This window comes from Leucoraja erinacea, chromosome 9, assembly GCF_028641065.1.
Source record: "Leucoraja erinacea ecotype New England chromosome 9, Leri_hhj_1, whole genome shotgun sequence".
Lineage (NCBI taxonomy): Eukaryota > Metazoa > Chordata > Chondrichthyes > Rajiformes > Rajidae > Leucoraja > Leucoraja erinaceus.
Window position 1 is genome coordinate 15,649,495 of NC_073385.1, and position 27,977 is coordinate 15,677,471.

Sequence of the window (27,977 nt, forward strand, 5' to 3'; positions counted from 1 at the left end):
GTTTGTATGGTACAGGATCGTTGCGGGAGTCAGGGGAGAAGGCAGGAGAATGGGGTCGAGAGGGAGAGATAGATCAGCCATGATTGAATGGCGGAGCAGGGCCGAATGGTCTAAAACATGCTCCTGGGACGTATGAACGGATTTCACTGTGTAGGCACTTTGCACACGCAACAATAAAATAATTAAATAAAACAATAAAATCATCATTGAAGCCCCCCCTCGGTGGAAGTCAAACACGTGTGTTGGTCAGGTGCCGCTGTGCTGGCTGTAAGGGAGGCCATTTTTACTCTGGATGGGCTTTGTAAAGATCTTCTTGTATGTTGTAACCCTCCCGATACCCCGAGATTCAGACAATCCCCCCCTCCCCCCCCCAATGCAAATCAACAGAATGTACAGGAAGGAATTGCAGATGCTGGTTTACACCGAAGATAGACACAAATGCTGGAGTAACTCAGCGGGACGGGCAGCATCTCTGGAGAAAGAGAATGCATCAAGACCCTTTTTCAGGCTTCACCCCGACCCGACTTGGTGGGACTGTGATATGCTGAGAGAATGGAGCTTGTGGGCTTGTACACTCTGGAGTTTAGAAGGATGAGAGGATATCTCATTGAAACATATATGATTGTTAAGGGTTTGGACACGCTAGAGGCAGGAAGCATTTTCCCAATGTAGGGGGAGTCCAGAACTAGGGGCCACAGTTTAAGAATAAGGGGTAAAGCCATTTAGAACGGAGACGAGGAAACACTTTTTCTCACAGAGAGTTGTGAGTCTGTGGAATTTTCTGCCTCAGAATGCGGTGGAGGCCTGTTCTCTGGATACTTTCAAGAGAGAGCTAAATAGGGTTCTTAAAGATAGCGGAGCCAGGGGATATGGGTAGAAGGTAGGAACAGGGAACTGATTGGGGATGATCAGCCATGATCACATTAAATGGCGGTGCTGGCTCGAAGGGCCGAATGGCCTACTCCTGCACCTATTGTCTATTGACTCCTGCACCTATTTTCTATGTTTCTATGAAACGTCACCCATTCCTTCTCTCCGAGATGCTGCAGTTACTCGAGTATTTAGTGTCCATCTTGAGTGCAAAGCAGCAGAATGTTTAGTCTCTGCCCACATCCACGTATTCAGTCTTTGTTTAAAAAATAACCTCATGATCCCATGGCATCATGTTCAGCACAGACGTTGTGGGCCAAAGAGCTTGTTCCTGTGCTGTATTGTTCGATGTCTAGTTTTTGTTTACAGGCACAGCGCGGAACAGACCCTTCGGCCCCACCGGATCTGTGCAGACCAGCGATCCCCGCACACTAACACTACCCTACACACACACACACACACACTGGGACATTTTTTGAATCAATTTTACCAAAGCCAGTTCACCTACAGACCTGCAGGCCTTTGGAGAATGGGAGGAAACCGGAGCTCCCGGAGAAAAACCCACGCAGGTCACGTGGAGAACGTGCAAACTCCGTACAGACAGCACCCGCGGTCAGGATGGAACCAGGGTCTCCTAAAGGGCCTGTCCTGCTTTCGCAACCAAATTCACGACCTCTGCTGAGTTTACCCTTGACTCATACTCGCAGCATGGTCGTCACGAGGTCGTAGGTAGGTCGTAGCGGGCCATGATGCTGGACGTAGGTACTCGTGGCATCAAGTAGGTCGGGGCATTTTTTCTAGCCTGATGAAAAATGTCCACGAGTAAACAAGGATGTGAATTAGGTCGGGAAAGTGGGACTGGCCCTGAACTAAGATGCTCGGCCTGACGTTCTAAGAGGCAAACATTTGAAAGATTGGGCCTGGTGTTGCTGGACTTACAATGGGAGTCTAGTTTAACTCCAGGCGTTTGTTGCGATGAGCAAGCGATGCGCTGTTATCAACGGGAACCTCTTCATCCTTCCCCTGGGCACTTGCATTATCTTCAGTGAAAGAGGTAAATCAGATGCTGGGGCGCAGAGCTTTATCACACATTACCTGCTGTTAAATCGCATTGAAGAATCGTGTAGAAAGGGGTGAAGCCTGGAGCCTCCGGCTATTATTTAGGAAACACGTTCCTCATTGAGGCTGGAAGCCGCTGGGCTCAACAACTGTGCCAATTTAAGCTTCAACAGCTTGCGGAGGGCAGGCGAGTGCAGAATATTGTCCCCTGCTGCAATAATGCTGGCAAGCATTTCTCATGTTGGTCAACACAAAAGGAAATAAATTGGGAAGAATGTGCTTTGTGGAGGCTCCTGATGCCCACTGCTGGATTCTGTGTAAAATAGATGGCAGCGATCCTCGTAGCCGCTCAATATACACAATTGAATACAAAAGAATACAAAAACAGGGATGTAATGCTGAGGCTATATACGAAATTCTGGGCACCATATCAATAGACAATAGACAATAGGTGCAGGAGTAGGCCATTCGGCTCTTCAAGCCAGCACCACCATTCAATGTGATCATGGCTGATCATCCCCAATCAGTACCCCGTTCCTGCCTTCTCCCCATATCCCCCTGACGCTGCTATTTTTAAGACCCCTATCTAGCTCTCTCTTGAAAGCATCCAGAGAACCTGCACTGCCCTCTGAGGCAGAGAATTCCACAGACATGTGCTGGCTCTGGAGAGGGTTTACAAGAGTGATCCCAGGAATGAGTGGGTTAACCTATGATGAGCGTTTGACGGCACTGGGCCTGTACTCGCTGGAGTTCAGAAGAATGAGGGGGGTGGGGGGGGGACCTCATTGAAACATACAGAATAGTGAAAGGTTTGGATAGAGTGGATGTGGAGAGGATGTTTGGGAGAGTCTAGGACTAGAGGTCACAGCCTCAGAATTAAAGGACGTTCCTTTAGTAAGGAGATGAGGAGAAATGTCTTTAGTCAGAGGGTGGTGAATCTGTGGAATTCTTTGTCACAGGAGGCTGTGGAGGACAAGTCAGTGGACATTTTTAAGGCAGAGATCGATAGATTCTTGATTAGTACAGGTGCCCGGGGTTAAGGGGAGAAGGCAGGAGAATGGGGTTAGGAGGGAGAGATAGCTCAGCCATGATTGAATGGCGGAGTAGACTTGATGGGCCGATTGGCCTAATTTTGCTTCTATCACGTATGACCATGTCACCTCATGGCCCACCCAGCAGAAAGACCAAGCGCAGACTCGGCGATCGTTTTTGGCCGAACACCTTCGTTCAGTCCACCTCCGCCCACATGATCTCCCGGTTGCCAAACATCCTAACTCCCCTCCCATTCCCACACTGACATTGCTGTCCTGGGCCTCCTGCACTGTCCGAGTGAGGCCACACGCAAATTGGAGGAGCAGCACCTCATATTTCGCTCTGGCAGCTTACACCCCAGCGGTATGAACGTTGACTTCTCTAACTTCAAGTAGCCCTTGCGCCCCGCCTCTCTCCATCCCCTCCCCCACCCTAGTCATCGTACTAGTTTCACTGTCGTCTTGTTGAGTTCCACAGTCTGTATAACTCGTTATCACCTACCCCACAGCCAACAATGGACCCTTGTGGGCTCTACATTATCCTTGATTATCGTAACTTTCTGCAAATCTTCCATTCATTTAAGTTTCCAAGTGCTATCAATGTCTCTCCCCCCCTGACTCTCAGCCTGACGAAGGGACTCGACCCGAAACGTCAACCCGATTCCTTCTCTCCAGAGGTGCTGCCTGTCCCGTTGAGTTACTCTTGACGAAAGAGGTAAGCGGGCCTCCATTAAAGCGGCTGGGAAACAAAAAATCCATCGGGTCGTCGCTTGGTTTTCCGGGCCTAACACTTGTCTTTTTCGGCGAGAGACTTTCCTCCATCAGTGGTCCCGCCGAAGCCCTGCCTGTCGCTGGTCTCTGGGCGTCCGGGCGGCTGGTTTCTCCACCTGCGGCTGCCGCTTGGTGCTGCAAGGAAAATCGCAACAATGCTCTGTAATCCACCCCGCGTGGGCAAGGTTTAAAGACACCAATAACCCCAAAAAAACAAACCCTCTTCCCTAGCCCACCGGATCCGGACACCGGTGGCCTGAATTCCGAGACACTTCTTTCACAGCGTGAAGTTTTCATTATAGACAATAGACAATAGGTGCAGGAGTAGGCCATTCAGCCCTTCGAGCCAGCAGCGCCATTCAATGTGATCATGGCTGATCATCCCCAATCAATACCCCGTTCCTGCCTTCTCCCCATATCCCCTGACTCTACTATTTGTAAGAGCCCTATCTAGCTCTCTCTTGAAAGTATCCAGAGAACCGGCCTCCAGAGCCCTCTGAGGCAGAGAATTCCACAGACTCACAACTGTCTGTGAGAAAAAGTGTTTCCTCGTCTCCGTTCTAAATGGCTTTCCCCTTATTCTTAAACTGTGGCACCTGATTCTGGACTCCCCCAACATCGGGAACGTGTTTCCTGCCTCTAGCATGTCCAAACCTTTAATAATCTTATAAGTTTCAATAAGATATCCGCTCATCCTTCTAAACTCCAGAGTATACAAGCCCAGCCGCTCCATTCTCTCAGCATATGACAGTCCCGCCATCCCGGGAATTAACCTTGCAAACCTACGCTGCACTCCTTCAATAGCAAGAATGTCCTTCCTCAAATTAGGAGACCAAAACTGCACACAATACTCCAGGTGTGGTCTCATTAGGGCCCTGAACAACTGCAGAAGGACGTCTTTGCTCCTATACTCGATCAGAGTTTTCATTTAGAGTCATAGTCGCACACAGTGTGGAAACCCAACTTGCCAACATGTCCCACCTACACTAGTCCCACCTGCACTAGTCCCACCTACACTAGTCCCACCTACACTAGTCCCACCTATACTAGTCCCACCTGCTTGCGTTTTCTTAAAACGTTGGGACATTCCCTCCTCCGGCAGCTCGTTCCATACACCCACCATCCTTTGTGTAAAAACATTGCTCCTCAGGTTCCTATTAAATCTTTCCCCCCCCTCACCTTAAACCTATGTCCTCTGGTTCTCAATCCCCCACCTCTGGGCAAGAGACTGTGCGTCTACCCGATCTATTCCTCTCATGATTTTGCTTCAAACGCCAGAGACCCAGGTTCAGTCCAGATGCCGGATGCTGTCTGTCGGGTGGAGTTCGCCGTTCTCCCCGCGATCGTGTGGGTATCCTCTGGTTTCCTCCCACATCCCAAAGGCGTGCGGGTTTGTCGGTCAAATGGCCTCTGTGAATTGCCCCATCGGGTGGAGAATGTGGATGAGAAAGTGGGATAACATAGCAGGGCGGAGAGTGGCGCAGCGCTAGAGTTGCCGCCTTATGAGCCAGTCCCACTTAGGTGTTTTTTTGGGTGACTACAGGCGACTGCCGCAACAAATCTCCTCATCCAAGCTCAAACTTCAAATATTCTTACTGTAACTTGTTGGAAACAAAGACAAATTCAAAATGTTTCTTTATAAAACCTTGGCTTCCAAACACGGGATATTGTGCACTGTTTCACAATCTCATTGGGAGTTGACATTTATCCTGCCCCCACAGTCTGCCATGTCCAATCTTTTCCTCACAAAAGATTTTCTGCTTGACTGGTAATTTTAGATAAATATTTAAATCATCGCTGTCTCCACATTCATTCTGTCTTCATTTGGCACTGCTCCGCAAACGCCATCGCTTCCTAATGAACTGTGCAAGTTAATAACCCCATAAAAATGCAAACAAAGAACAGGGTTTATTTCCAGAGCAAAACAACTAAAAAGCTTGGAGGTAGACACATAAATGCCGGAGTAACTCAGCGGGGCAGGCAGCATCTCTGGAGAGAAGGAATGGGTGGTGACGTTTCGGGACGAGACCCTTCTTCCGACTGATGCCAGGGGTGGAGGGCGATACATAGATAAGGAAGCGTAAGGTGTGAAAAAGGGACAAAGGGGAAGGAGCTCAAGTAAAATGTAGAATAGATCGTTGTTAGCTGGGAAGAAGGTAACAACACAGCAAACAGGGATAAAATGTAGTCGGAGACCGTAAGACTGGTCGGAGAACTGGGATGGGGGAGGGATGGAGAGAGGGAAAGCAAGGGTTACTTGCAGTTAGAGAAGTCAATGTTCATACCGCTGGGGTGTAAACTACCCAAGCGGAATATGAGGTGCTGTTCCTCCAATTTGCGCTGGGCCTCACTCTGACAACGGAGGAGGGACAGGACAGAATGAGGACAGCTATTGCCTCTGGTCCTAGAAACTCCCATGAGTGGCAACATCACATCCACTCGATCCAAGCCTTGCATTATTCTGCCAGGACTCGAGGGCCTGAGCTACAGGGAGAGTTTGAGAAGGACATTAATCCTTGGAGTGCAGGAGGATGAGGGGTGATCTTATAGAGGTGCATTAAATATTTTACGCAGAGTAGGGTAAACAAGATGGCATCTTCTCCCTGTGACCACATCCTCTGGTTTCCTCCCACATCCCACAGACGTGCAGGTTTGTAGGTTAATTGCAGCCTGTAAACTGTCCCTAGGGTGTGGTAGATTTGTGGGTGAGAAAGTGGGACAACACAGAACTAGTGTGAACGTGTAGGAAGGAACTGCAGATGCTGGTTTACACCGAAGACAAGCACAAAATGCTGGAGTAACTCAGCGGCACGGGCAGCATCTCTGGAGAGAAGGGATGGGTGACGTTATGGGTCGAGACCCTTCTTCAGTGTGAACGGGTGATTGGATGGTCGGCGTGGACCCGATGGGCCGAAGGGCCTGTTTCCATCCTGGGCTGAAGGGCGCCGATGGAAATGAAGATGTTCAATGCTCGGTTCGACACAAAAAGCTGGAATAACTCAGCGAGTCACGCAGACTCGCTGGAGGATGTTGCCAGGACTAGAGGGTGTGAGCTGTAGGGAGAGGTTGAGTAGGCTGGGTCTCTATTCCACGGAGCGCAGGAGGATGAGGGGTGATCTTATAGAGGTGCACAAAATCATGAGAGGAATAGATCGGGTAGACGCACAGAGTCTCTTGCCCAGAGTAGGGGAATCGAGGACCAGGGGACATAGGTTCAAGGTGAAGGGGAAAAGATTTAATAGGAATCCGATGGGTAACTTTTTCACACAGAGGGTGGTGGGTGCATGGAACAAGCTGCCAGACGAGGTGGTTGAGGCTAGGACTATCCCATCGCTTATGAAACAGTTGGACAGGTAGATGGATAGGACAGGTTTGGAGGGTTATGGACAATAGACAATAGGTGCAGGAGTAGGCCATCTGGCTCGAAGGGCCGAATGGCCTACTACTGCACCAATTGTCACCTAACCCTCCAAACCTGTCTATTACCTGTCATTGTTGGCCGTGGGCAAGTGGGACTAGGGTAGCTGGGACATGATCACATGGTAGTGCAGGCCGAAGTGGCCTGTTGTCTATTGACATTGTTGGCCGGTGTGGGCGAGTTGGGCCGAAGGGCCTGTTTCCACACTGTACCGCTCTATGACTCTATGAGAGAAGGAATGGGTGACGTTTCGGGTCGAGACACTGCTTGGTTGCTGACTAGATGTTAGACCACATTTTTACGGCCGTGTCTCACAGGTTTGCAGTTAGAAGGCTGGCCATACTCACAGCAAGTTTCTGCAGTGAAGCTGCTGGAAAGGAATCTGTTCTGGTCACTGTACGAGGCACATGCGTCATCCATCTGCTCGCTCCCCAAGCTCACATCCAACGCGTCCACCTGAATGTTCGAGAGCATTCAATTACACAACTTAAAGCACTGCCCCACTGTACGAGTTCATTCCAAGAGTTCTCCCGGGTTTTGCCTTGGTTCGAACTCGGAGATTTACGGTAATGACCGCTCGTCGGTACTCGGGGCTATCGTGGACATTTTTCCAACATGTTGAAAAATCTTCACGAGTCTTCCCGTGCTTACCTGCCGTTAGCGAGTCTTCCCCAGTACCTGCCGTTAGCGTTACGATCCGTTAAGAGACGTCCCCGAACTCCGACGTACCCGCTACGTTCATTCTCCGTGCTTATCACGAGTTTGATTTTTTTTTTAAACTCGGGAGAGCTCGTGAATGAACTCGCATCGTGAGACAGGGCCATTACTGTAGGAGATACATATTAAGGGCCTGTCCCACTTGGGCTGTCACTTACGCGACAGGCCGGTAGTGGCAGTCGCGCGATGGTCCCGCGAGAGTCACGCGCGTCATCATGCGCCCGCACAGCCGTCTGGAGCGCGTGACGTCATTTGAAGATAGACACAAAATGCAGGAGGAACTCAGCAGGACCGGCAGCATCTCTGGAGAGAAGGAATGGATGATGTTTTCGGGTCAAGACTCTTCTTGCATTTCGTTGTCTCTGTACTGTACACTGACAATGACAATTAAAATTGAATCTGAATCTGAATCTGAATCTGAATCTTCTTCAGTGTGAAAGAAGGATCATGACCCGAAACGTCATCCATCCCTTCTCTCCAGAGATGTTGCCGGTCCCGCTGAGTTACTCCTGCATTTTGTGTCTATCCTCGGTGTAAACCTGCATCTGCAGTTCCTTCCTACACAAATCAACCCACACTCCTCCACACCACTCCATGCGCCTGTCCCGCACTACCCACACGCTAGCAGGTCGCCTAAATGGCGCGCAAAAGACAACCAAGTGGAACAGGCCCTTTAGTCAACAAATCTTCCAGCTCCGAAGAAGGGTCTCGACCCAAAACGTAATCTATTCTTTCTCTCCAGAGATGTTGCCGGTCCCGCTGAGTTACTCCAGCATTTTGTGTCTATCCTCGGTGTAAACCAGCATCTGCAGTTCCTTCCTATACAAATCGACCAACCACCCCCCTCCTCCTTTTTCCCCCCTTGCCCCCTCCTCCTCCCCACCCCTCGCCCCCTCCCGGCCGGATTTGCACCTGGAGGCAGCGGTAGATTTGCCGCCTCACTGCGCCGGAGGCCCGGGTTCGATCCTGACCACTTGGTGCTTGTCTGTACGGAGATTGTACGTTCTCCCCGCGACCTGCGCGGGTTTCCACGCTGTATCTCCAAACTAAACGAGATCCTTCATGACAAGTTTAAGCAGACTGGCTCAAATACTAGAGCAGGCATGAAGCTGCCCCAACATTGGACTAAACTTGGCAACATTGCGCTGAATGCTGTTGGGGAAGAGAGAGAAAAAGGTTCAATAGAAGGTTTGTTCCTGGGATGGGAGGTGAGGTGCTTGGGTCTGCCTTGACATGCGTTTGGTTTGGGGGTAAGCACAGTAATCTGTCAATCCCAGATAGAAAAAGTGCAATTGTCCATCACCAGCTCATCTCATCTTAGTAAGTAGAACAATTAGATTTATACCCAACCGGAGCGGCACGGTGGCGCAGCGGTAGAGTTGCTGCCTCACAGCGCCAGAGACCCGGGTTCCATCCTGACCGCGAGTGCTGTTTGTGCGGAGTTTGTACATTCCTCCCGCGGCCTGCGTGGGGTTTCTCCGGATGCTCCGGTTTCCTCCCACATTTCAAAGGCATCCAGGTTTATGGGTTGTGTAGGAAGGAACTGCAGGTGCTGGTTTAAACCGAAGATAGACACAAAAAGCTGGAGGAACTCAGCGGTTCAGGCAGCGTCTCTGGAGTGAAGGAATGGGTTACCCCATGGAACGTTTCTGGTCGAGATACTACTTCAGACTTCAGGCTTGTAGGTTAATTGGCTAGGGCGAAAATTGAAAAAATTGTCCCTAGTGTGTGTAGGATAGTGTGAGTGTAAGGGGTGACCGCTGGTCGGCGCGGACTGGCTGGGCCGAAGGGCCTGTTTCCACGCTGTATCTTTAACGCAACAGGAGGGCGGTCACGGTGGCGCAGCGGTAGAGTTGCTGCCTTACATCACTGGCAGCGCCGGAGACCCGGGTTCGATCCCAACTACGGGTGCTGTCTGTACGGAGTTTGTACGTTCTCCCCGTGACCTGCGTGGGTTTTCTCCGAGATCTTCGGTTTCCTCCCACACTCCTAAGGCGTGCGGGTTTGTAGGTTAATTGGCTTGGTATAAATGTAAAAATTGTCCTTTTAGGTGTCTAGCGTACCGCTTGTGTGCGGGGATCGCTGGTCGGCATGGACCCGGTGGGCCTAAGGGCCTGTTTCCATGCTGTATCTCTAAACTAAAGCAAACCAGCATGCCGTAATTTGTCATTTCCCCCTTTCACCAGGGATGTTATCACAGACGGTAACTGTGGCTAAGTATCCCGACTCGCCATTAGGCTTTCATTATGGTTTAATATGTGTCAGTAAATCATTCCCAGGATGAGAGTGATCGGGGTGAAGACCAGCGTCTATTGACCATCACTGGAGGTCTCATGGGAAGCTGGCAGTGTGATTGAACCTCTGTGCTTGGTATGGTTTGTAATGGTGGCCTGTGCAGGAAGGAACTGAAGGTGCCGACTCAAAAAGCTGGAGTAACTCAGCAGGCCAGGCAGTGTCTCTGGAGAGAAGAAATGGATGACGTTTCGGGTCTAAAGAAGGGTCTCGGCCCGACAAGTCGCCAGCTCCTTCTCTCCAGAGATGCTGCCTGTCCTGCTGAGTAACTCCAGCTTTTTGTGTCTATCTACTCTGTGGTCTACTACATCGCAGCAAGAGGCCCATTCTAGCCTGGAATCGCGTAGAAGGATCACAGGTTTAGTTTAGTTCAGTTCAGTTTAGAGACAGCGTGGAAACAGGCCCTTCGGCCCACCAAGTCCGCGCCCGGCTTAGTTAGAAACCTGGCTGAGTGAAAGGAAGCAGAGAGCAGTGATATGTGGCAGAACGTGAGTACTGATGTCCTTGCATGGATCCATGTTGACGCCTCAGCCTTTCATCAGTCACAGCAGCAGAATTAGGCCATTTGGCCCATCGAGTCTACTCCGCCATTCAATCATGGCTGATCTATTGTTCCCTCTCAACCCCATTCTCCTCCCTTCTCCTCATAACCCCTTACACCCGTACCAATCAAGAATCTATCTATCTCTGCTGTAAAAATATCCACTGGCTTGGCCTCCACAGATTCACCACCTTCTGACTAACAACACTTCTCCTCATCTCCATCCTAAAGGAACGTCCTTTAATTCTGAGGCTGTGACCTCTGGTCCTAGACTCTCCCACTAGTGGAAACATCCTCTCCACATCCACTCTATCCAGGCCTTTCACAGCAAGAGATTCATTCCAGCCTGGAATCACGTATAATAAAATCTCAGGTTTAGTTTAGTTTAGTTTACAGATACATCGTGGAAACAATAGACAATAGGTGCAGGAGTAGGCCATCCTGCCCTTCGAGCCAGCACTACCATTCAATGTGATCATGGCTGATCCCAAATCAGTACCCCGTTCCTGCCTTCTCCCCGTATCCCCTGACTCCGTTATCTTTAAGAGCCCTGTCTAGCTCTCTCTTGAAAGTATCCAGAGAACCGGCCTCCACCGCCCTCTGAGGCAGAGAATTCCACAGACTCACAACTCTCGGTGTGAAAAAGAGTCCCTTCGGCCAACGGAGTCTGCGCCGACCAGCGATCCCCGCGCACTAACTCTATCCTACACACATTGGGGACAATTTACAATTTTACCAGGCCAATTATCCTACAAACCTGTACGTCTTTGGAGTGTGGGAGGAAACCGGAGATCCCGGAGAGATCCCAAGTAGGTCACGGGGAGAACGTTCAAACTCCGTAATGACAGCACCCGTAGTCGGGATCGAACTCGAGTCTCTGGCGCTGTGAGGCAGCAACTCTACCGCTGCACCACCGTGCCGGCCCTACTGTTTGTGATAATCCGACCCTTGGAGAGAGATTTTGATTATCCACTCTATCAATGCCTTGTGACTTTATGTGTGTTATAAATATATATTAAAATAATATCCAAAAAGTTATACCAGCATGGTTCTGAGGTTACGCTAGTCTGATGCAGATTCAAGGTCGCTGCTGGATGCAGCCTTTTTCAAACTGATATTGAATACTTGAAATACCGGGGTGGGATTGCAAAACATATTCACTGAATTAATAATCCAGTTACAAGACCACCGCACAGCTACTTCCACCGTGCTTCAACAAGGGAAACTTATTATGTGGAGGAAGGAACTGCAGATGCTGGTTTAAACCAAAGGTCGTTTCAAAAAGCTGGAGAAACTCAGCGGGACAGGCAGCATCACTGGAGAGAAGGAATGGGTGACGTTTTGGGTCGAGACGCTTCAGAATTATTCCTGTGCCAAGGATAAAAGAGTTTTACAGAGCAACGGTAGGAATATTTTACAATGTACTTACTTGCATCCCACTTTCTCATCCACTCCCTGCACGCCATGGGCGTGTGAATTATTTTGGGTATTATTTTAACATATATTTGTAAAGAATATAAAACCATGAGGCATTGATAGAGTGAATAATCAAAATCTCTCTCCAAGGGTCGGATTATCAAAACCAGAAGGTGCGGCACGGTGGTGCAGCGGTAGAGTTGCTGCCTCACAGCAGGCGGTGAAGAAAGCGAATGGCATGTTGGCCTTCATAACTAGAGGAGTCGAGTATAGGAGCAAAGAGGTCCGTTTGCAGTTGTACAGAGACCTAGTGAGACCATGATGTGAGACCATTGATCACCCATGATCATATTGAATGGCGGTGTAGGCTCGAAGGGCCGAATGGCCTACTCCTGCACCTATTTTCTATGTTTCTATGACCACACCTGGACAGTATTGTGTGCCGTTTTGGTCCCCTAATTTGAAGGACATTCTTGCTGTTGAGGGAATGCAGCGTAGGTTTACAAGGTTAATTCCCGGGAAGGCGGGACTGTCATATGCGGAGATAATGGAGCGGCTTGGCTTGAATATCCTGGAGTTTAGAAGGATGAGAGGGAATCTTATTGAAACATATAAGATTATTAAGGGTTTGGACACGCTAGAGGCAGGAAACATGTTCCCGATGTTGGGGGAGTCCAGAACCAGGGGCCACTGTTTAAGAATAAGGGGTAAGCCATTTAGAACGGAGATGAGGAAACACATTTTCACACAGAGAGTTGTGAGTCTGTGGAATTCTCTGTTCAGAGGGCGGTGGAGGCCGGTTCTCTGGATACTTTCAAGAGAGAGCTAGATACGGCTCTTTAAGATAGCGGAGTCAGGGGATATGGGGAGAAGGCAGGAACAGGGTACTGATTGTGGATGATCAGCCATGATCACATTGAATGGCAGTGCTGGCTCGAAGGGCCGAATGGCCTACTCCTGCACCTATTGTCTATTGTCCAAAGCCTTTCACTGTACCTCGATACGCGCGACAATAAGCAAATCTCAACTCAATTTTACAGAGAATAGACACATAATGCTGGAGCAACTCGGCGGGACAGGCAGCATCTCTGGAGGGAAGGAATGGGTGATGTTTTCGGGTCGAGACCCTCCTTCAGACGGAGAGTCGGGGAGAGGGGAAACCGGAGAGATATACGGAAGGGTGTGGTGTGAAAAGGCAGATCAAAGGGGGTGAAGCTGTAGAAAATGTAGAATAGGTCACTGTTTGCTGAGGGGAAGCTGACAACGAGGCAGACAACGTTAAATTTAATCAGGAGGACAGTCAAACTAGTCGGGAGAACGAGGATGGGGAGGGACGGGCAGAGAGAGGGAAAGCAAGGGTTACAAGGCTATTTAACCTTCCAAGCTGCATGTCTCTGGGATGTGGGAGGAAGTCACAGGGAGAACTTGAGAACACAGGGAAACACCACACAGACAGCACCCGAGGTCAGGATCAAACCCAGGTCTCTGGTGCTATGAGGCAGTGGCTCTCCTAGCTAATCACCTTCATTGTTTATCAATTAATCAATCAATCGATCAATTGATTGATTCAGAGTAAAATTAATTAATTAGAAGCTAAATCACAGTCAATAGACAATAGGAGTCGGCCATTCGGCCCTTCGAGCCAGCACCGCCATTCAATGTGATCATGGCTGATCATCCCCAATCAGTACCTCGTTCCTGCCTTCTCCCCATATCCCCTGACTCCGCTATCTTTAAGAGCCCTATCTAGCTCTCTCTTGAAAGTATCCAGAGAACCGGCCTCCACCGCCCTCTGAGGCAGACAATTCCACAGACTCAGGGAGAACGTGCAAACTCCACACAGGCAGGGTTGAGGTTATGATTGCACCCGTGTCTCTGGGCCAATTGATTGATTAGAAGTGAAATTAAATTAAATTAAATTAATTAATTGAAAGCTAAATTAAAGGTCGGTGACTTGGGTGGTTAATATTGAATGATTCCCCATGAGTCGGCAGATTGGGAATGTGAATGGGAACTTGGTTTATTAATAATGCACACTATTTAAATCAGCTACTAGGGGATATGTGATAAAGTCGTCATTTACCAAAGCAAATAATTGTCGTAGTTAGGAAACAGAGAGCAGTGGTAAGTTGCAGAAGACGTGACTACTGAGGTCCTGCCTAGATCTATGTTGGCGCCTCAGCCCTTCATAAGTTCAAAAGCCACAGGAGCAGAATTAGGACATTTGGAGTCTACTCCACCATCCGATCATGGCTGATCTATCTTTCCCTCCAACTCCATTCTATCTCTCCATCTCCATCTCCATCACCCGTACTAATCAAGAATCCCACCTTTCTGTCCTGGGCCTCCTCCATGGCCAGAGCGAGTCCCACCGCAAATTGGAGGAGCAGCACCTCATATTTAGCTTCGGCAGCTTACACCCTAGCGGTATGAGCATTGACTTCTCTAACTTCAGGGAGTCCTTGCTTTCTCCCTCCTTCCCCTATCCTTCCCAGTTCTCCCACAGCCCTCTGTCTCCACCTCTTCCTTTCTTCTCCCCCCCCTCCCCCCCCACCCCCACATCGGTCTGAAGAAGGGTCTTGACCCGAAACATCGCCTATTCCTTCGCTCCATAGATGCTGCCTCACCCGCTGAGTTTCTCCAGCATTTTTGTATCTATCTTCGGTGTAAACCGGCATCTGCAGTTCCTTCCTGCGCATACTGATTGTGGTCTGCTTTGTACTCTGCTTTCATTTACAAATATGCGATTCTCAGAACACAAGTTAAATTCTTTCCCTCCCAACATAACCTCCATTACACCGCGAGTGAGTGAGGCGCAAGAAAAACGCCCCGCCAGACCACTTCAGCAGGCATGGGACAGAAAGGTTGATTGCTTAGGCAGAGAAGACAACGGGCTTACTCTTTAGCGGATAATCTAACACAAGGAATGTTAAAACCATTCAGGATTTTCAATGAGAAGAAAAATAACGACTGTCTCACATGTAGTGGTACCGTACAAAGTAGGCTGATTATGGTATGAAGGAGTCTTAGTTGCCTGGCACCAGGATTTTCAGATTTTCAGTTTAATCCTATTACGAGGATGTTGCCAGGACTAGAGGGTGTGAGCTATAGGGAGAGGTTGAGTAGGCTGGGTCTCTATTCCTTGGAGCACAGGAGGATGAGGGGTGATCTTACAGAGGTGTACAAAATCATGAGGAGAATAGATCGGGTAGACGCACAGAGTCTCTTGCCCAGAGTAGGTGAATCAAGGACCAGAGGACACAGGTTTAAGGTGAGGGGGACAAGATCTGATAGAAATCTGAGGGGTAACTTTTTCACACAAAGGGTGGTGGGTGTATGGAACAAGCTGCCAGAGGAGGTAGTTGAGGCTGGGACAATCCCAATGTTTAAGAGATAATTAGACAGGTACATGGATAGGACAGGTTTAGAGACGTGGGCAAGTGGGACTAGTGTAGTTGGGACATTGTTGGCCAGTGTGGGCAAGTTGGGCCGAAGGGCCTGTTTCCACACTGCACCACTCTATGACACTATCACTCTGATAGTTCACAGAAAGACAGGAAAAAAAAAGTAATTACCATCGTACTAGGACATTGGGTTACCAGACAGAAAGAAATTAATGGGGAAAATATTAAAAGTGTATTAAAAGCTATTCCTTGTCATTTACTTGATAGCCTCAGGTCTGTAGAAGCAGTCTCTTATAATCAGAGGTCGTGAGTTCGAGTCCCACTCTAACCCGACTTCAAACTAAGCATCGTCAGTTTTATAATCGAGAAAAACACCAATCTTTCTTCCTTAAAGGACAGTCTGGGCTTTAAAAAAAACGTTTTAAATTCAAGACCATTAATTTTTGGAAATTTTGAAATTTCCAAAAATTAATGGTCTTGAATTTAAAACGTTTAATTTCCCCAGCTGCGGTCATGGGATTTGAACTTGTATCACCTGCTCATTACTCCATGTCTGCCCAGCTACATAATGAATGTGCTCCTATTGGGGCGACACGGTGGCACAGCGGTCGAGTCGCTGCCTTGCAGCGCCAGAGACCCCGGTTCGATCCCGACTATGGGTGCTGTCTGTACGGAGTTTGTACATTCTCCCCGTGACCTGTGTTGTTTTTCTCCGGGTGCTCAGGTTTCCTCCCACACTCCAAAGACGTATATCATCACCATCATCATTGTTGAAAACATGAACGGGCACGGTGCCTTACAATGCTATGTACGACAGTGATCGCAACATCTACTGGAAGACCTATAGGTTTATAGGTCAATTGGCTTTAACAAGGAGAATAGGGTCATTGTGAAGTTTTTAGTTTAGTTTAGAGATACAGTGCGGAATCTGGCCCTTCGGACCGCCGAGTCCGTGCCGACCAGCGATCCCCACACGCTAACACTATCCTACACACTAGGGACAATTTACAACACTACCAAAGTCAATTAACCTACTAACCTTTGGAGTGTGGGAGGAAACTGAAGATCGTGCGGGTCAGGGGAAGAACGTACAAACTCTGTACAGACAGCACCCGTGGTCAGGATCGAACCCGGGTCTCTGGCGTTATAAGGCAACAGCTCTACTGCTGCGTCACCGTGCCGCCCGAAACAAATACTAAAAACATTCATACATTTTGAGATCGAAAAGGGGCCCTTGAGGGGGATTAAGGTGGATAAACCCTCAGGAACTGATGGAACGATCACAAGTTATTGAGAGAGGCGAGAGAGGAGAATGCTGTCTCGATTGTAATCATGTATTGTCTTTCCGTTCACTGGATAGCACACAACAAAAGCTTTTCACTGTACCTCGGTACACATGACAATAAACTAAACTGAACTGAGCCTATGTGTCGGTAGGAACTGCAGATGCTGGTTTAAACCGAACTGATGTCTGAAGAAGGGTCTCGACCTGAAACATCACCCATTCTTTCTCTCCAGAGATGTTGCCTGCCCCGCTGAGTTACTCCAGCATTTTGTGTCTAAACTAAGCCTATGACTGACTCAAAAATTTGGAATTTAGAAGAATGAGAGGGGATCTTATTGAAACATATAAGATTATAAAGGGTTTGGACACGCTGGAGGCAGGTAACGTTCCCGATGTTGGGGGAGTCCAGAACCAGGGGTCACAGTTTAAGAATAAGGGGCGAGCTATTTAGAACGGAGATGAGGAAACAATTTTTCACACAGAGAGTTGTGAGCCTGTGGAATTCACTGTCTGTTCTCTGGAGGAGGCAGGTTCTCTGGATACATTCGAGAGCTTGACAGGGCTCTTAAAGATAGCGGAGTCAGTGGATATGGGGAGAAGGCAGGAACTGGGTACTGATTGGGGATGATCAGCCATGATCACATTGAATGGCGGTGCTGGCTCGAAAGGCTGAATGGCCTCCTCCTGCACCTAATGCCCATAAAAAGCTGGAGTAATTCAGCGGGTCAGAGAGCATCTCTGGAGAAAAATGAAGAGGTGTCCTTTCGGGTTGAGACCCTTATCTTTATTCAGCAATTTGGCTTTTTTTTAATCAAGGCCCGAACTCAGCTGGAGAAGAAATGTACCATGTGAAATGTACCATTCCTTCAGCAAAGCTGCTGTGCGTTTCACGCCACTTTACCTGGTGCGCCTGGATTCTCCTTGTTGAGTCTTGCAGCTGCTGTTGCAGGGATCTCACGATCTCTTTGTACTTTGTGTATCGTTCTTCAATCATGTCCCGGTGATGTTGGGAATCCTGCAAAAAGCACCACGACTTAGTGGAGGAAGAAGAACCCGCTTTTAGGCACAAAGAAAAAACAGGCAGGGTGGCGCAGCGGCAGAGTTATAACGTCATAAGTGATAGAAGCAGAATGAGGCCATTCGCCCCATCTAGTCTACTCCGTCATTCAATCATGGTTGATCTATGTCTCCTTTCTAATCCCCTTACCCTGCCATTCGAGTTGCTGCCTTACAGCGCCAGAGACCCGAGTTCGATCCTGTCCACGCGTGCTGTCTGTATGGAGTTTGCACGTTCTCACCGTGACCCGCGTGGGTTTCCTCCGGGTGCTCCGGTTTCCTCCCACATTCCAACGACGTGCAGGTTTATACGTTAATTGGTTTTGGTGAAAATAGCAACAATTGTCCCTAGGGCTCTTAAAGGTAGCGGAGTCAGGGGATATGAGGAGAAGGCAGGAACTGGGTACTGATTGGGGATGAACAGCCATGATCACAATGAATGGCTGTGCTGGCTCGAAGGGCCGAATGGCGTCCTCCTGCACCTATTTTCTATGTTTCTACGATAGTGCCAGTGCGCGGGGATCGCTGGTCGGCTCTGACTCGATGGGCCGAAGGGCTGTTTCCGCGCTGTATCTCCAAAGTCTGAAGTCAGTGCGTCAGACTAGAATGGAAATTCCATGAAACTCCAACAGGCAGCATATTGTTTTCAAGAAACTTGTTGTTGAATAAGTGAAAGAAGACCATGACTTCAGTGTGTTTTGTTTGTGGGTCCGGGGGTGACTGGTGAGACCGATCTGGGACGGAAGGCTCGCCCGCATATGGGAGACAGTCGGGTGGGCGCCACAATGGAAGTTGAAGTGGCTCGTGCCTTGTGTGCGGCTCGTTTCCTCCGAGCTTCCGCGGTGTGCTTCTCCTCAGCTGCCCGCGCTCCTGTGGTGATCTTGCTTCGCCCAGTTGGGCGGTACGTGTCCTGAAGTCATGACTTGTGCTTGACTTGGATTAAAGTGAGGGAGAGTTGCGCAAATCATCAGCCTCACTCTCTCGTCCCGGCCTATCTGGATCCAGTGCTACATGTTGTGTAGTAAAGGCCCGTCCCACTTTACCGAGTTACTCACGAACTCTCCCGGCTTTTTCCCCTTGATTCGAACTCGGGGTATGTCGGTAGTGAGCTCGTAGGAGGCCGTAGGAGTCCATAGATGTTTCGTAGTGGCTCGTAATGCCAGCCGTAGGAACTCGGGGCATCAGGTAAGTCGGGACGTTTTCTCAACACGTTGAAAAATGTCCACGAGTAAAAATAAATAGCCCCGAGTACCTACGAACGGTTGTTACCGTAATTCTCCGAGTTCGAATCAAGGGGAAAACTCGAGTGAGTTCGTGAGTAACTCGGGAAAGTGGGACAGGGCCTTAAGGATCTGAAGAAGGGTCTCGACCCGAAACGTCACCCATTCCTTCTATCCAGAGATGCTGCCTGTCCCGCTCCAGTAATTTGTGTCTTCTATGTTGTGTCGGACATGCAAATCAATTGCTCAATCCAGTTGTTTACATTGGTGTTCACAGTTGCTTGATTTCAATTGTGTGGGTGGTGTGAGAAGTTCACAAGTGATAGGAGCAGACTTGGAATCTTACTAATCAAATTCCTCATACATTGCAAAACATACTTGGCTAATAAAATATGATTCTGATTATGTTTAAGAAGGAACAGCAGATGCTGGAAAATCGAAGGTAGACAAAAATGCTTTAGAAACTCAGCTGGTGAGGCAGCATCTATGGAGCGAAGGAAATAGGCGACGTTTCGGGTCGAGACCCTTCTTCAGACCCAGATTATGATAATCAAGAACCGGTCAATCTCTGTTTTAAAAGTATCCAATGGCCTCCACAGCCGTCTGTGGCAATGATTCCACAGATTCACCACCCTCTGACTAAAATCCCGGGTCTCTGGCGGTATGAGGCAGCAGCTCTATTACTGTTCAGTTTAGAGATACAGCACGGAAACAGGCCCTTCGGCCCACCGAGTCCGCACCGACCAGCGATCCCCGCACATTAACGCTATCCTATACACACTAGGGATAATTTTATATTTATACCAAGCCAATTAACCTTCAAACCTGTATGTCTTTAGAGTGTGGGAGGAAACCGAAGATCTCAGAGAAAACCCACACATGTCACGGGGAGAACGTATAAACCCCGTACAGACAGCACCCGTAGTCAGGATTACCCGGGTCTCTGGCGCTGTAAGGCATGCCGCCTCTTGTTGAGGTGGATGGAAGTGGCTGTGAGCTGATACAACACTCATAGATCTTCATTGTCATTAAGTTTAAGAAGCAGTGAAGTAAGATAGAGATCAAGGCAAGAGTTGGGTAAAACTAAAATGCCAAAACGAAAATTTCTGAAATGGGTCATTGATTGCAGCAGATTTATGGCAGCACGCTGGCGCAGCGGTAAAGTTGTTGCATCACGGCGCCATAGATCTGGGATCGATCCTGACCATGGGTGCTGTCTGTCCGGAGTTTGTACGTTCTCCCCGTGACCTGCGTGGGTTTTCTCCGGGTGCTCCGGTTTCCTCCCACACTCCAAAGGCATACAGGTTTGTAGGTTAATTGGCTTTGGTAAAATTGTAATTTGCTACTAGTTTGTAGGATAGTGCCAGTGTACGGGGTGATCGCTGGTCGAAGGGCCTGTTTCTGCGCTGTACATCTCTAAAGTAAACTGAGGTGAATTCAAGCGATCTTGTAAAACATGAAGATTAAATGAGTTCCACAGGCAAGTCTTTCTATAATCTACTGCTATTAGAAATGTATACATTTCTGCCATTAATTAAAATTTTGGAACCATTTCAGTTTTATGTGATTAGAGTTTCTAAAATGTCACAGAGCTGATAGATTGTTGATAAATGATAGGAGCAGAATTAGGCCATTCAGCCCATCAAGTCTACTCCGCCATGCAATCGCGGCTGATTTATCTTTCCCTCTCAACCCCATTCTCCTGCCTTCTCCCCATAACCCCGTACTAATCAAGAATCTGTCAATCTCCGCCTTAAAAATATCCATTGACTTGGCCTCCACAGCCGAATTTGGCAATGAATTCCGCAGATTCACCGCCCTGTGACTAAAGAAATTCCTCCTAATTTCTTTCCGAAAGGAACGCCCTTTAATTCTGCGGCTGTGCCCTCTGGTCCTAGACTCTCCCACTAGTGGAAACATCTTCTCCACATCCACTCTATCCAAGCCTTTCACCATTCGGTAAGTGAACCAAAGTGAAGTGATCTTGCCCCTGATCTATCACTGTGACACAGAGTGAAACAGTGTTTTTTAAGAAGGAACTGCAGATGCTGGAAAAATCGAAGGTAGACGAAAATGCTGGAGAAACTCAGTGGGTGAGGCAGCATCTATGGAGCGAAGGAATAGGTGACGTTTCCCGTCGACTCTTCTTCAGAAGAAGGTCTGAAGAAGGGTCTTGACCCGAAACGTCACCCATTCTTTCTGTCCAGAGATGCTGCCTGTCCCGCTGAGTGACTCCAGCTTTTTGTGTCTATCTTCAGTTTAAACCAGCACCTGCAGTTCCTTCCTACACTCCTTGCATTATAATTACTTCCTCAAGTCTTATCATCAATCTTAAGCCGATTTATTTTCAATTCACCATCAGACCATCCCTCAAAGTCAGTCAATAATGTGAAACTTGAAGAGGGTCCAACAGCAATTAAATAACTTATTTTAGTTCTTTCAATGTCAATTTAAAGATGCTTTTAATTTAGCACTATTCCTCAGCCTTTCAACTGGTTAAAGGGGCTGTCCCACTGTACGAGCTAATTCCCAAGTTCCAAGAATTACGGAAATAGCCGCTCGTAGGTACTGGGGGCTCTCGTGGACATTTTTCAACATGTTGAAAAATCTTCACGAGTCTTCACGAGCTTACCGCGTTTCCCCGAGTACTTGCCGTTAGCGTTACGAGCCACTCAGAGACGTCCCGAGCTCCGACGTACCCGCTACGTACATTCTATGTGCTTACCACGAGTTTGATTTTTTTTTTTAACTCGGGAGAGCTCTTGAATTAGCTCGTACAGTGGGACAGGCCCTTAAGTAGCCTTGATAATCTTACACAAGAACTGCAAAATCTGCTTTAACAGGAGAATAATCTGAAGAGATGTGTCACGGTGGCGCAGCGGTATAGTTGCTGCCTTTCGGCGCCAGAGACCCGGGTTCCATCCTGATGCTGTCAGTATGGAGTTCTCCCCGTGACCTGCATGGGTTTTCTCTGAGATCTTCGGTTTCCTCCCACACTCCAAAGACGTGCAGGCTTGTAGGTTAATTGGCTTGGTAAAATTGTAAATTGTTCCCTAGTGTTTGTAGGTTTGTAAATTGTTCCCTAATGTGCGGGGATCGCTGGTCGGCACGGACTCGGTGGGCTGAAGGCCCTGTTTCCGCGCGGTATCTCGAAACTAAACAAAACTTTAAATGTCACAAAAAATGAATGCAAAATCAACATTTATTTTGTGCGTTGTTGCGTACAATTGATTTCAAACCAAATCAGACATTAAAAAAACTGTTGCTTATTATTTAAAGAATGGGTCGGTTGGATATTCTGATAAAGATTTGTTTAGAGATATAGCACGGAGACAGGCCCTTCGGCCATGGACTCCATGCTGACCAGCGATCACCCCGTACACTAGCACTATCCAACACACACCTGGGACAATTTTGCCGAAGCCAATTGTGGGTGCCATGGTGGCGCAGCGGTAGAGTCGCTGCTTTACATCGAATGCAGCGCCAGAGACCTGGGTTCGATCCTGACCACGGGCGCTGTCTGTGCGGAGCTTGTACGTTCTCCCCGAGACGTCGTGGGTTTTCTCCGAGAACTTTGGTTTCCTCCCACACTCCACAGGTTTGTAGGTTAATTGGCTAGGGTTTGTATACTTGGTATAAGTGTAAATTGTCCCTAGTGTGCGTAGGCTTGCGTTGGTGTGCGGGGATCACTGGTCAGCGCGGACTAGGTGGGCCGAAGGGCCTGCTTCCGCACTGTATCTCTAAAACTAAAACTAACCCTCAAACCCGTACGACTTTGGAGTGTGGGTGGAAACCAGAGCACCAGGAGAAAACCCACGCGGTCCAGGGGAGAAGGTATAAATTCAGTACAGACAGCACCTCTAGTCAGGATCGAACCCGGGGCTCTGGTGCTGTGAGGCAGCGACTCTACCACTGTGGCGGTGTTGTGCTCTGCCAAGCGTAACCGGTTCAGTACTTTGTCTGGGTCAAGATGATTTTCTTGACATTGCTGTATGTGACCAGCGTGCTTGAAATTGTTTCATTTTACAGGGAGAGACGGCACCAAAGTGTGTGGGCTCCGATCGACCTTGGCTGCATCTGATGTAACTTTATGCCTGAGCAGGTCGCTGCTTCCACTTGCAACCTTCACGTCACTACAGTTAACCTTTCAACACATCATTTTCCAAACTGTCCCCCTTGTAGTTCTCATTCCCTGATTATGACTTGCGGCTTTTAAATTTATTTTTTAGTTTAGTTTGGTTTAGTTTAGAGGGAAATATGTTTATATTTGTTGTTTCGTTTAGAGATACAGTGCATAAACAGGCCCTTCGGCCCACCGAGTCCTCGCCGACCAGCGATCCCCGCACACAGACACTATCCTACGCACACAAGGGACAATTTTACATTTGCACCAAGCCAATTTACACCAGGGGAGAATTTTGCCCCTTTACCGACGCCCATTAGCCTACAAACCCGCACATCTTTGGAGTGTGTGAGGAAACCGAAGATCTTTGAGAAAACCCACATGGATTTGTGATCACAGAGCGTGGCAATTATGTAGAGGGTATCACATGGAGATACTTGAATTCAAAGTGGAATCCCATCAAAACCCACTCAACAAGCATCTTAGACCCATGCAATGGAAGAAAGCCGAGAAGAAATCTTATGGCTTATCGCAGCACTTGTAAGCTTTTGAACAAGCAGCAAACTGGGAGGATGATCAAACACTCAGGAGCTCTCAGAGCATAGTATTCTCTTATGTTGTTCCATGTAATACTGTTTCACCACTTATGTGAAGTGTGTTCTGTTAAATTACATGGTGGACGCAGCCCAGACCGTCACGCAAACCAACCTCCCTTCCATTGACTCCATCTACACCTCGCGCTGCCTCGGCAGGGCCAGCAGCATAATTAAGGACAAGTCGCACCCTGGCCATTTCCTCTTCTCCCCTCTCCCATCAGGCAAAAGGTACAGAAGTGTGAAAACGCACACCTCCAGATTCAGGGACAGTTTCTTCCCAGCTGTTATCAGGCAATTAAACCATTCTACCACAACCAGAGAGCAGTGCTGAACTACTATCTGCCTCAATGGTGACCCTCGGACTATCCTTGACTGGACTTTGCTGGCTTTACCTTGCACTAAACATTAATCCTTTGTCATGGATCTGAGCACTGTAAATGGCTCGATTGTAATCATGTATTGTCTTTCCACTGACTGGATAGCATGCAGGATGAGAGGCTATCTTATTGAAACATATAAGATTGTTAAGGGTTTGGACACGCTAGAGGCAGGAAACATGTTCCCGATGTTGGGTGAGTCCAGAACCAGGGGCCACAGTTTAAGAAAAAGGGGTAAGCCATTTAGAACGGAGACAAGGAAACACTTTTTCAGCCAGAGAGTTGTGAGTCTGTGGAATTCTCTGCCTCAGAGGTGGATGCCGGTTCTCTGGACACTTTCAAGAGAGAGCTAGATAGGGCTCTTAAAGATAGTGGTCAGGGGATATGGGGAGAAGGCAGGAACAGGGTACTGATTGTGAATGATCAGCCATGATCACATTGAATAGTTGAAAGCTGGTTGGAAGGGCCGAATGGCCTACTCCTGCACCTATTGTCTATTGTCACGCAACAAAAGCTTTTCACTGTACCTCGTTACACGTGACAATAAACTAAACTAATTGAAGTGTGTTTGTTCTCTTAAATGACAAGGTAGACGCAGCCCAGACCATCACACAAACCAACCTCCCTTCCATTGACTCCATTTATACCTCACGTTGCCTCAGCAAGGCCGGCAGCATCATCAAGGTCTCGTCACCCCGGACACTTCCTCTTCTCCCCTCTCCCATCAGCATGGTTTGTTTCGTGTACCGTCCAGTTTAGTTTATCGTCAGGTGTACCGAGGTACAGTGAAAAGCTTTTGATGCGTGCTATCCAGTTAGTGGAAGGACTGGGGAACAACTTTGGGAAAATGTTTGGGAACAGCTCGATCTAAGAGCGCAAAAAATTAGAGAGAATTGTGGACGCAGCCCAGACCATCACGCAAACCGTCACGCAAACCGACCTACGTAGCATTGACTCCATCTATACTATCCATCTAGCAGCCGTAATCAGGATCAAACGCGGGTCTCTGGCGCTGTGAGGCAGTGACTCTACAGCTGCGCTATCCTGCTGCCTTTACAATCAGATTATTGATTAGTACTAGGTAGCCAAAAATGCTGGAGAAACTCAGCAGGTGAAGCAGCATCTATGGAGCGAAGGAACTAGGCAACGTTTTGGGTCGGGACCATTCTTCAGACTGATGTACGGTAGGAAAGAAGAAAGGAAGAGGAGGAGCCTTAGGGATGAGGGAGAGCTGAGAAGGGGAGGAGACTGTGAGGGTTACCTGAAATTGGAGAAGTCAATGTTCATACCGCTGGGGTGTTAACTGCCCAAGCGGAATATGAGGTGCTGCTCCTCCAATTTACGTTGGGACTCACTCTGGCCATGGAGGAGGCCCAGGACAGAAAGGTCCGATTTGGAATGGGAGGGGGAGTTGAAGTGCTGAGCCACCGGGAGATCAGGTTCAGTTATTGCAGACCGAGCGGAGGTGTTCGGCGAAGCGATCGCCAAGCCTACGCTTGGTCTCACCGATGTAGATCAGCTGACACCTAGAGCAGCGGATGCAATAGATGAGGTTGGAGGAGGTGCAGATGTGCCTCTGTCGCACCTGGAAAGACTGCTTGGGTCCTTGAATGGAGTCAAGGGGGGAGGTTTCTCTTGATTAGTACTGGTGTCAAAGGTTACGGGGAAAAGGCAGGTGAATGGGGTCGAGAGGGGGAGCGAGATCAGCCACGATCGAATGGCGGAATAGACTCGATGGGCCAAATGGCCTAATTCTGCACCCATGACATGAACAAAGTGCTTCCAATGTGTGAACAGCAGCAGATACTATCTAAGAAGAATACAGATCATTTTGTTCATAATGGCCTACGGCATTACCCATAAATGTGCAGAGGGACCTTTAAGGAGCAAACAATACAAAGATAAGACACAAGACAAAGCTGCTGCCTCGCAGTGCCACAAAAACACTTGATCCTGACCTCGGGTGGTGTCAATGTGAAGTTTGCACGTCTGAAGAAGGGTTTCGGCCCGAAACGTTGCCTATTTCCTTCGCTCCATAGAAGCTGCTGCACCCGCTGAGTTTCTCCAGCTTTTTTGTGTAACCTTGGAGCTTGCATGTTCTCCCTGTGACCCGGGTGCTCAGGTTTCCTCCCACATCCCAAAGACGTGTGGTTTTGTAGGTCAATTAGCCTCTGTAAATTGTCCCTTGTGTGTAGGGAGTGGATAGGAAAGTGGGAAATCATAGGATTAAGGTAAACGGGCGACTTGATGGTTGGTGCAGACTCCGCGGGCTGAAGGGTTTGTTTCCATGCTGTATCTGGAAAAGCAAACAAGAGCCTGCAGAAGTTTAGAATTTAGAGTGTAAAGATACAGCATGGGAACAGGCCCTTCTTCCCACCGAGTCCATGCCAACCATCGATCAGCCATTCATACTAGTTCAATATTATTCAACTTTCTCATCCACTCCCAAAAACACTAGGGACAACTTACAGAAGCCAATTGACCGGCAAATCAGCAAGTCTTTGGGATGTGGAGGATACCGGAGCACCCGGAGAAAACCCACGCAGGTCACAGGGAGAACGTGCAAACTTCGTACAGACAGCACCTGTCAGCAGTCAGGATCGAACCCGGGTCTCTGGCGCTGTGAGGCAGCAACTCTACCGAAGCGCCACCGCGCCGCCCCATATTATCCCACTTTTTCCATCCACTCCCTACACACTAGGGGCAATTTACAGAGGCCTATTAAACGACAAACCTGCACGTCTTTGGAATGTGGGAGGAAACTGGGGAACCTAGAGGGAAACCTAGTTTAGTTTAGAGATACAGCACGGAAACAGGCTGTTTGGCCCTCCGAGTCGTCACCGACCAGCGATCCCTACACACTAATGCTACCCTACACAATGGACAATGTTTACAATTATACCAAGCCAATTAACCTACAAACCGGAGGAAACCGAATTTCTTGGCGAAAACCCACGCAGGTCATGGGAAGAACGTACAAACTCCGTACAGACAAGCACCCGTAGTCAGGATCGAACCCGGGCCTCTGGCGCTGTAAGCGCTGTAAGGCAGCAACTCTACTGCTGCACCACATGGTTACAGAAAGAATCTACAAACTCCACGGGCAGCACCCGAGGTCAGGATCGAATCCCGGGCCTCCGGCACCGTGAGGTAGCAGCTCCAGTTTCGATTGAAAAGGCGTGCTCTGCCTTTCTGTTTGAAAAGCCAGAGCCCGTGCATTTTCTACGGACTGCGAGCTCTCTCACCAGACAATGCTTCAAGCGAAGAGAGAACTAATAGGCGACAACCTGTTAGAAAGCATTTTCAAATGTGCAAAGAAGGAATGCAAAAATGTGGCATTTTCAGGTCAGCAATCTGGCTTTAATGAAAACTGGCACTCTCTAATGGAGGAAAACCACAATATTTCATAACAAAACCATCCACCTGATGGTATGAGACATCTTATTAGAGTAACATCATGCCCATTTATTTCCTCTCTGTGTCATTGATTCTATATTTTTGAGTTGTGATATTGCTTGGTGCAGTGAGCACTTTTTGATCACTTAGATCAATTTGTTAATCCCTGCATCTTCATAGGATGCACCTTATCTCGGCCAGATAAGGTGCAAATCCGTTTAACTTCAAATGTCACAGCACAAAAACATCGATTGCAAATTCAAGTCCAAACACCACTCAACATTTAGTTTAGTTTGACTCTCGAAATGCTGGAGTAACTCCGCTAACTTACTCCAGCATTTTGTGTCTATCGTCAGTGTAAGACAGCTTCTGTAGTTCCCTCCTACACATTTAGTTTAGTTCAGA

At 48.4% G+C, this 27,977-nt stretch overlaps 1 protein-coding gene across 1 annotated transcript in view; it reads right to left on the reverse strand.

Annotated features, from left to right (window-relative positions):
• Positions 1-356: 356 nt before the first annotated feature.
• The window catches only part of LOC129700036 (centrosomal protein of 128 kDa-like), a 396,302-nt gene continuing 368,681 nt past the window's right edge, over positions 357-27,977 (reverse strand). The window contains exons 21-23 of the mRNA XM_055640193.1: positions 17,706-17,819; positions 7,497-7,605; positions 357-3,866 (exon numbers count right to left, since the gene is read on the reverse strand). Coding sequence (XP_055496168.1) covers positions 3,745-3,866; positions 7,497-7,605; positions 17,706-17,819 — 345 coding nt within the window. The 3' untranslated portion in view covers positions 357-3,744. The remainder of the gene's footprint in view (positions 3,867-7,496; positions 7,606-17,705; positions 17,820-27,977) is intronic.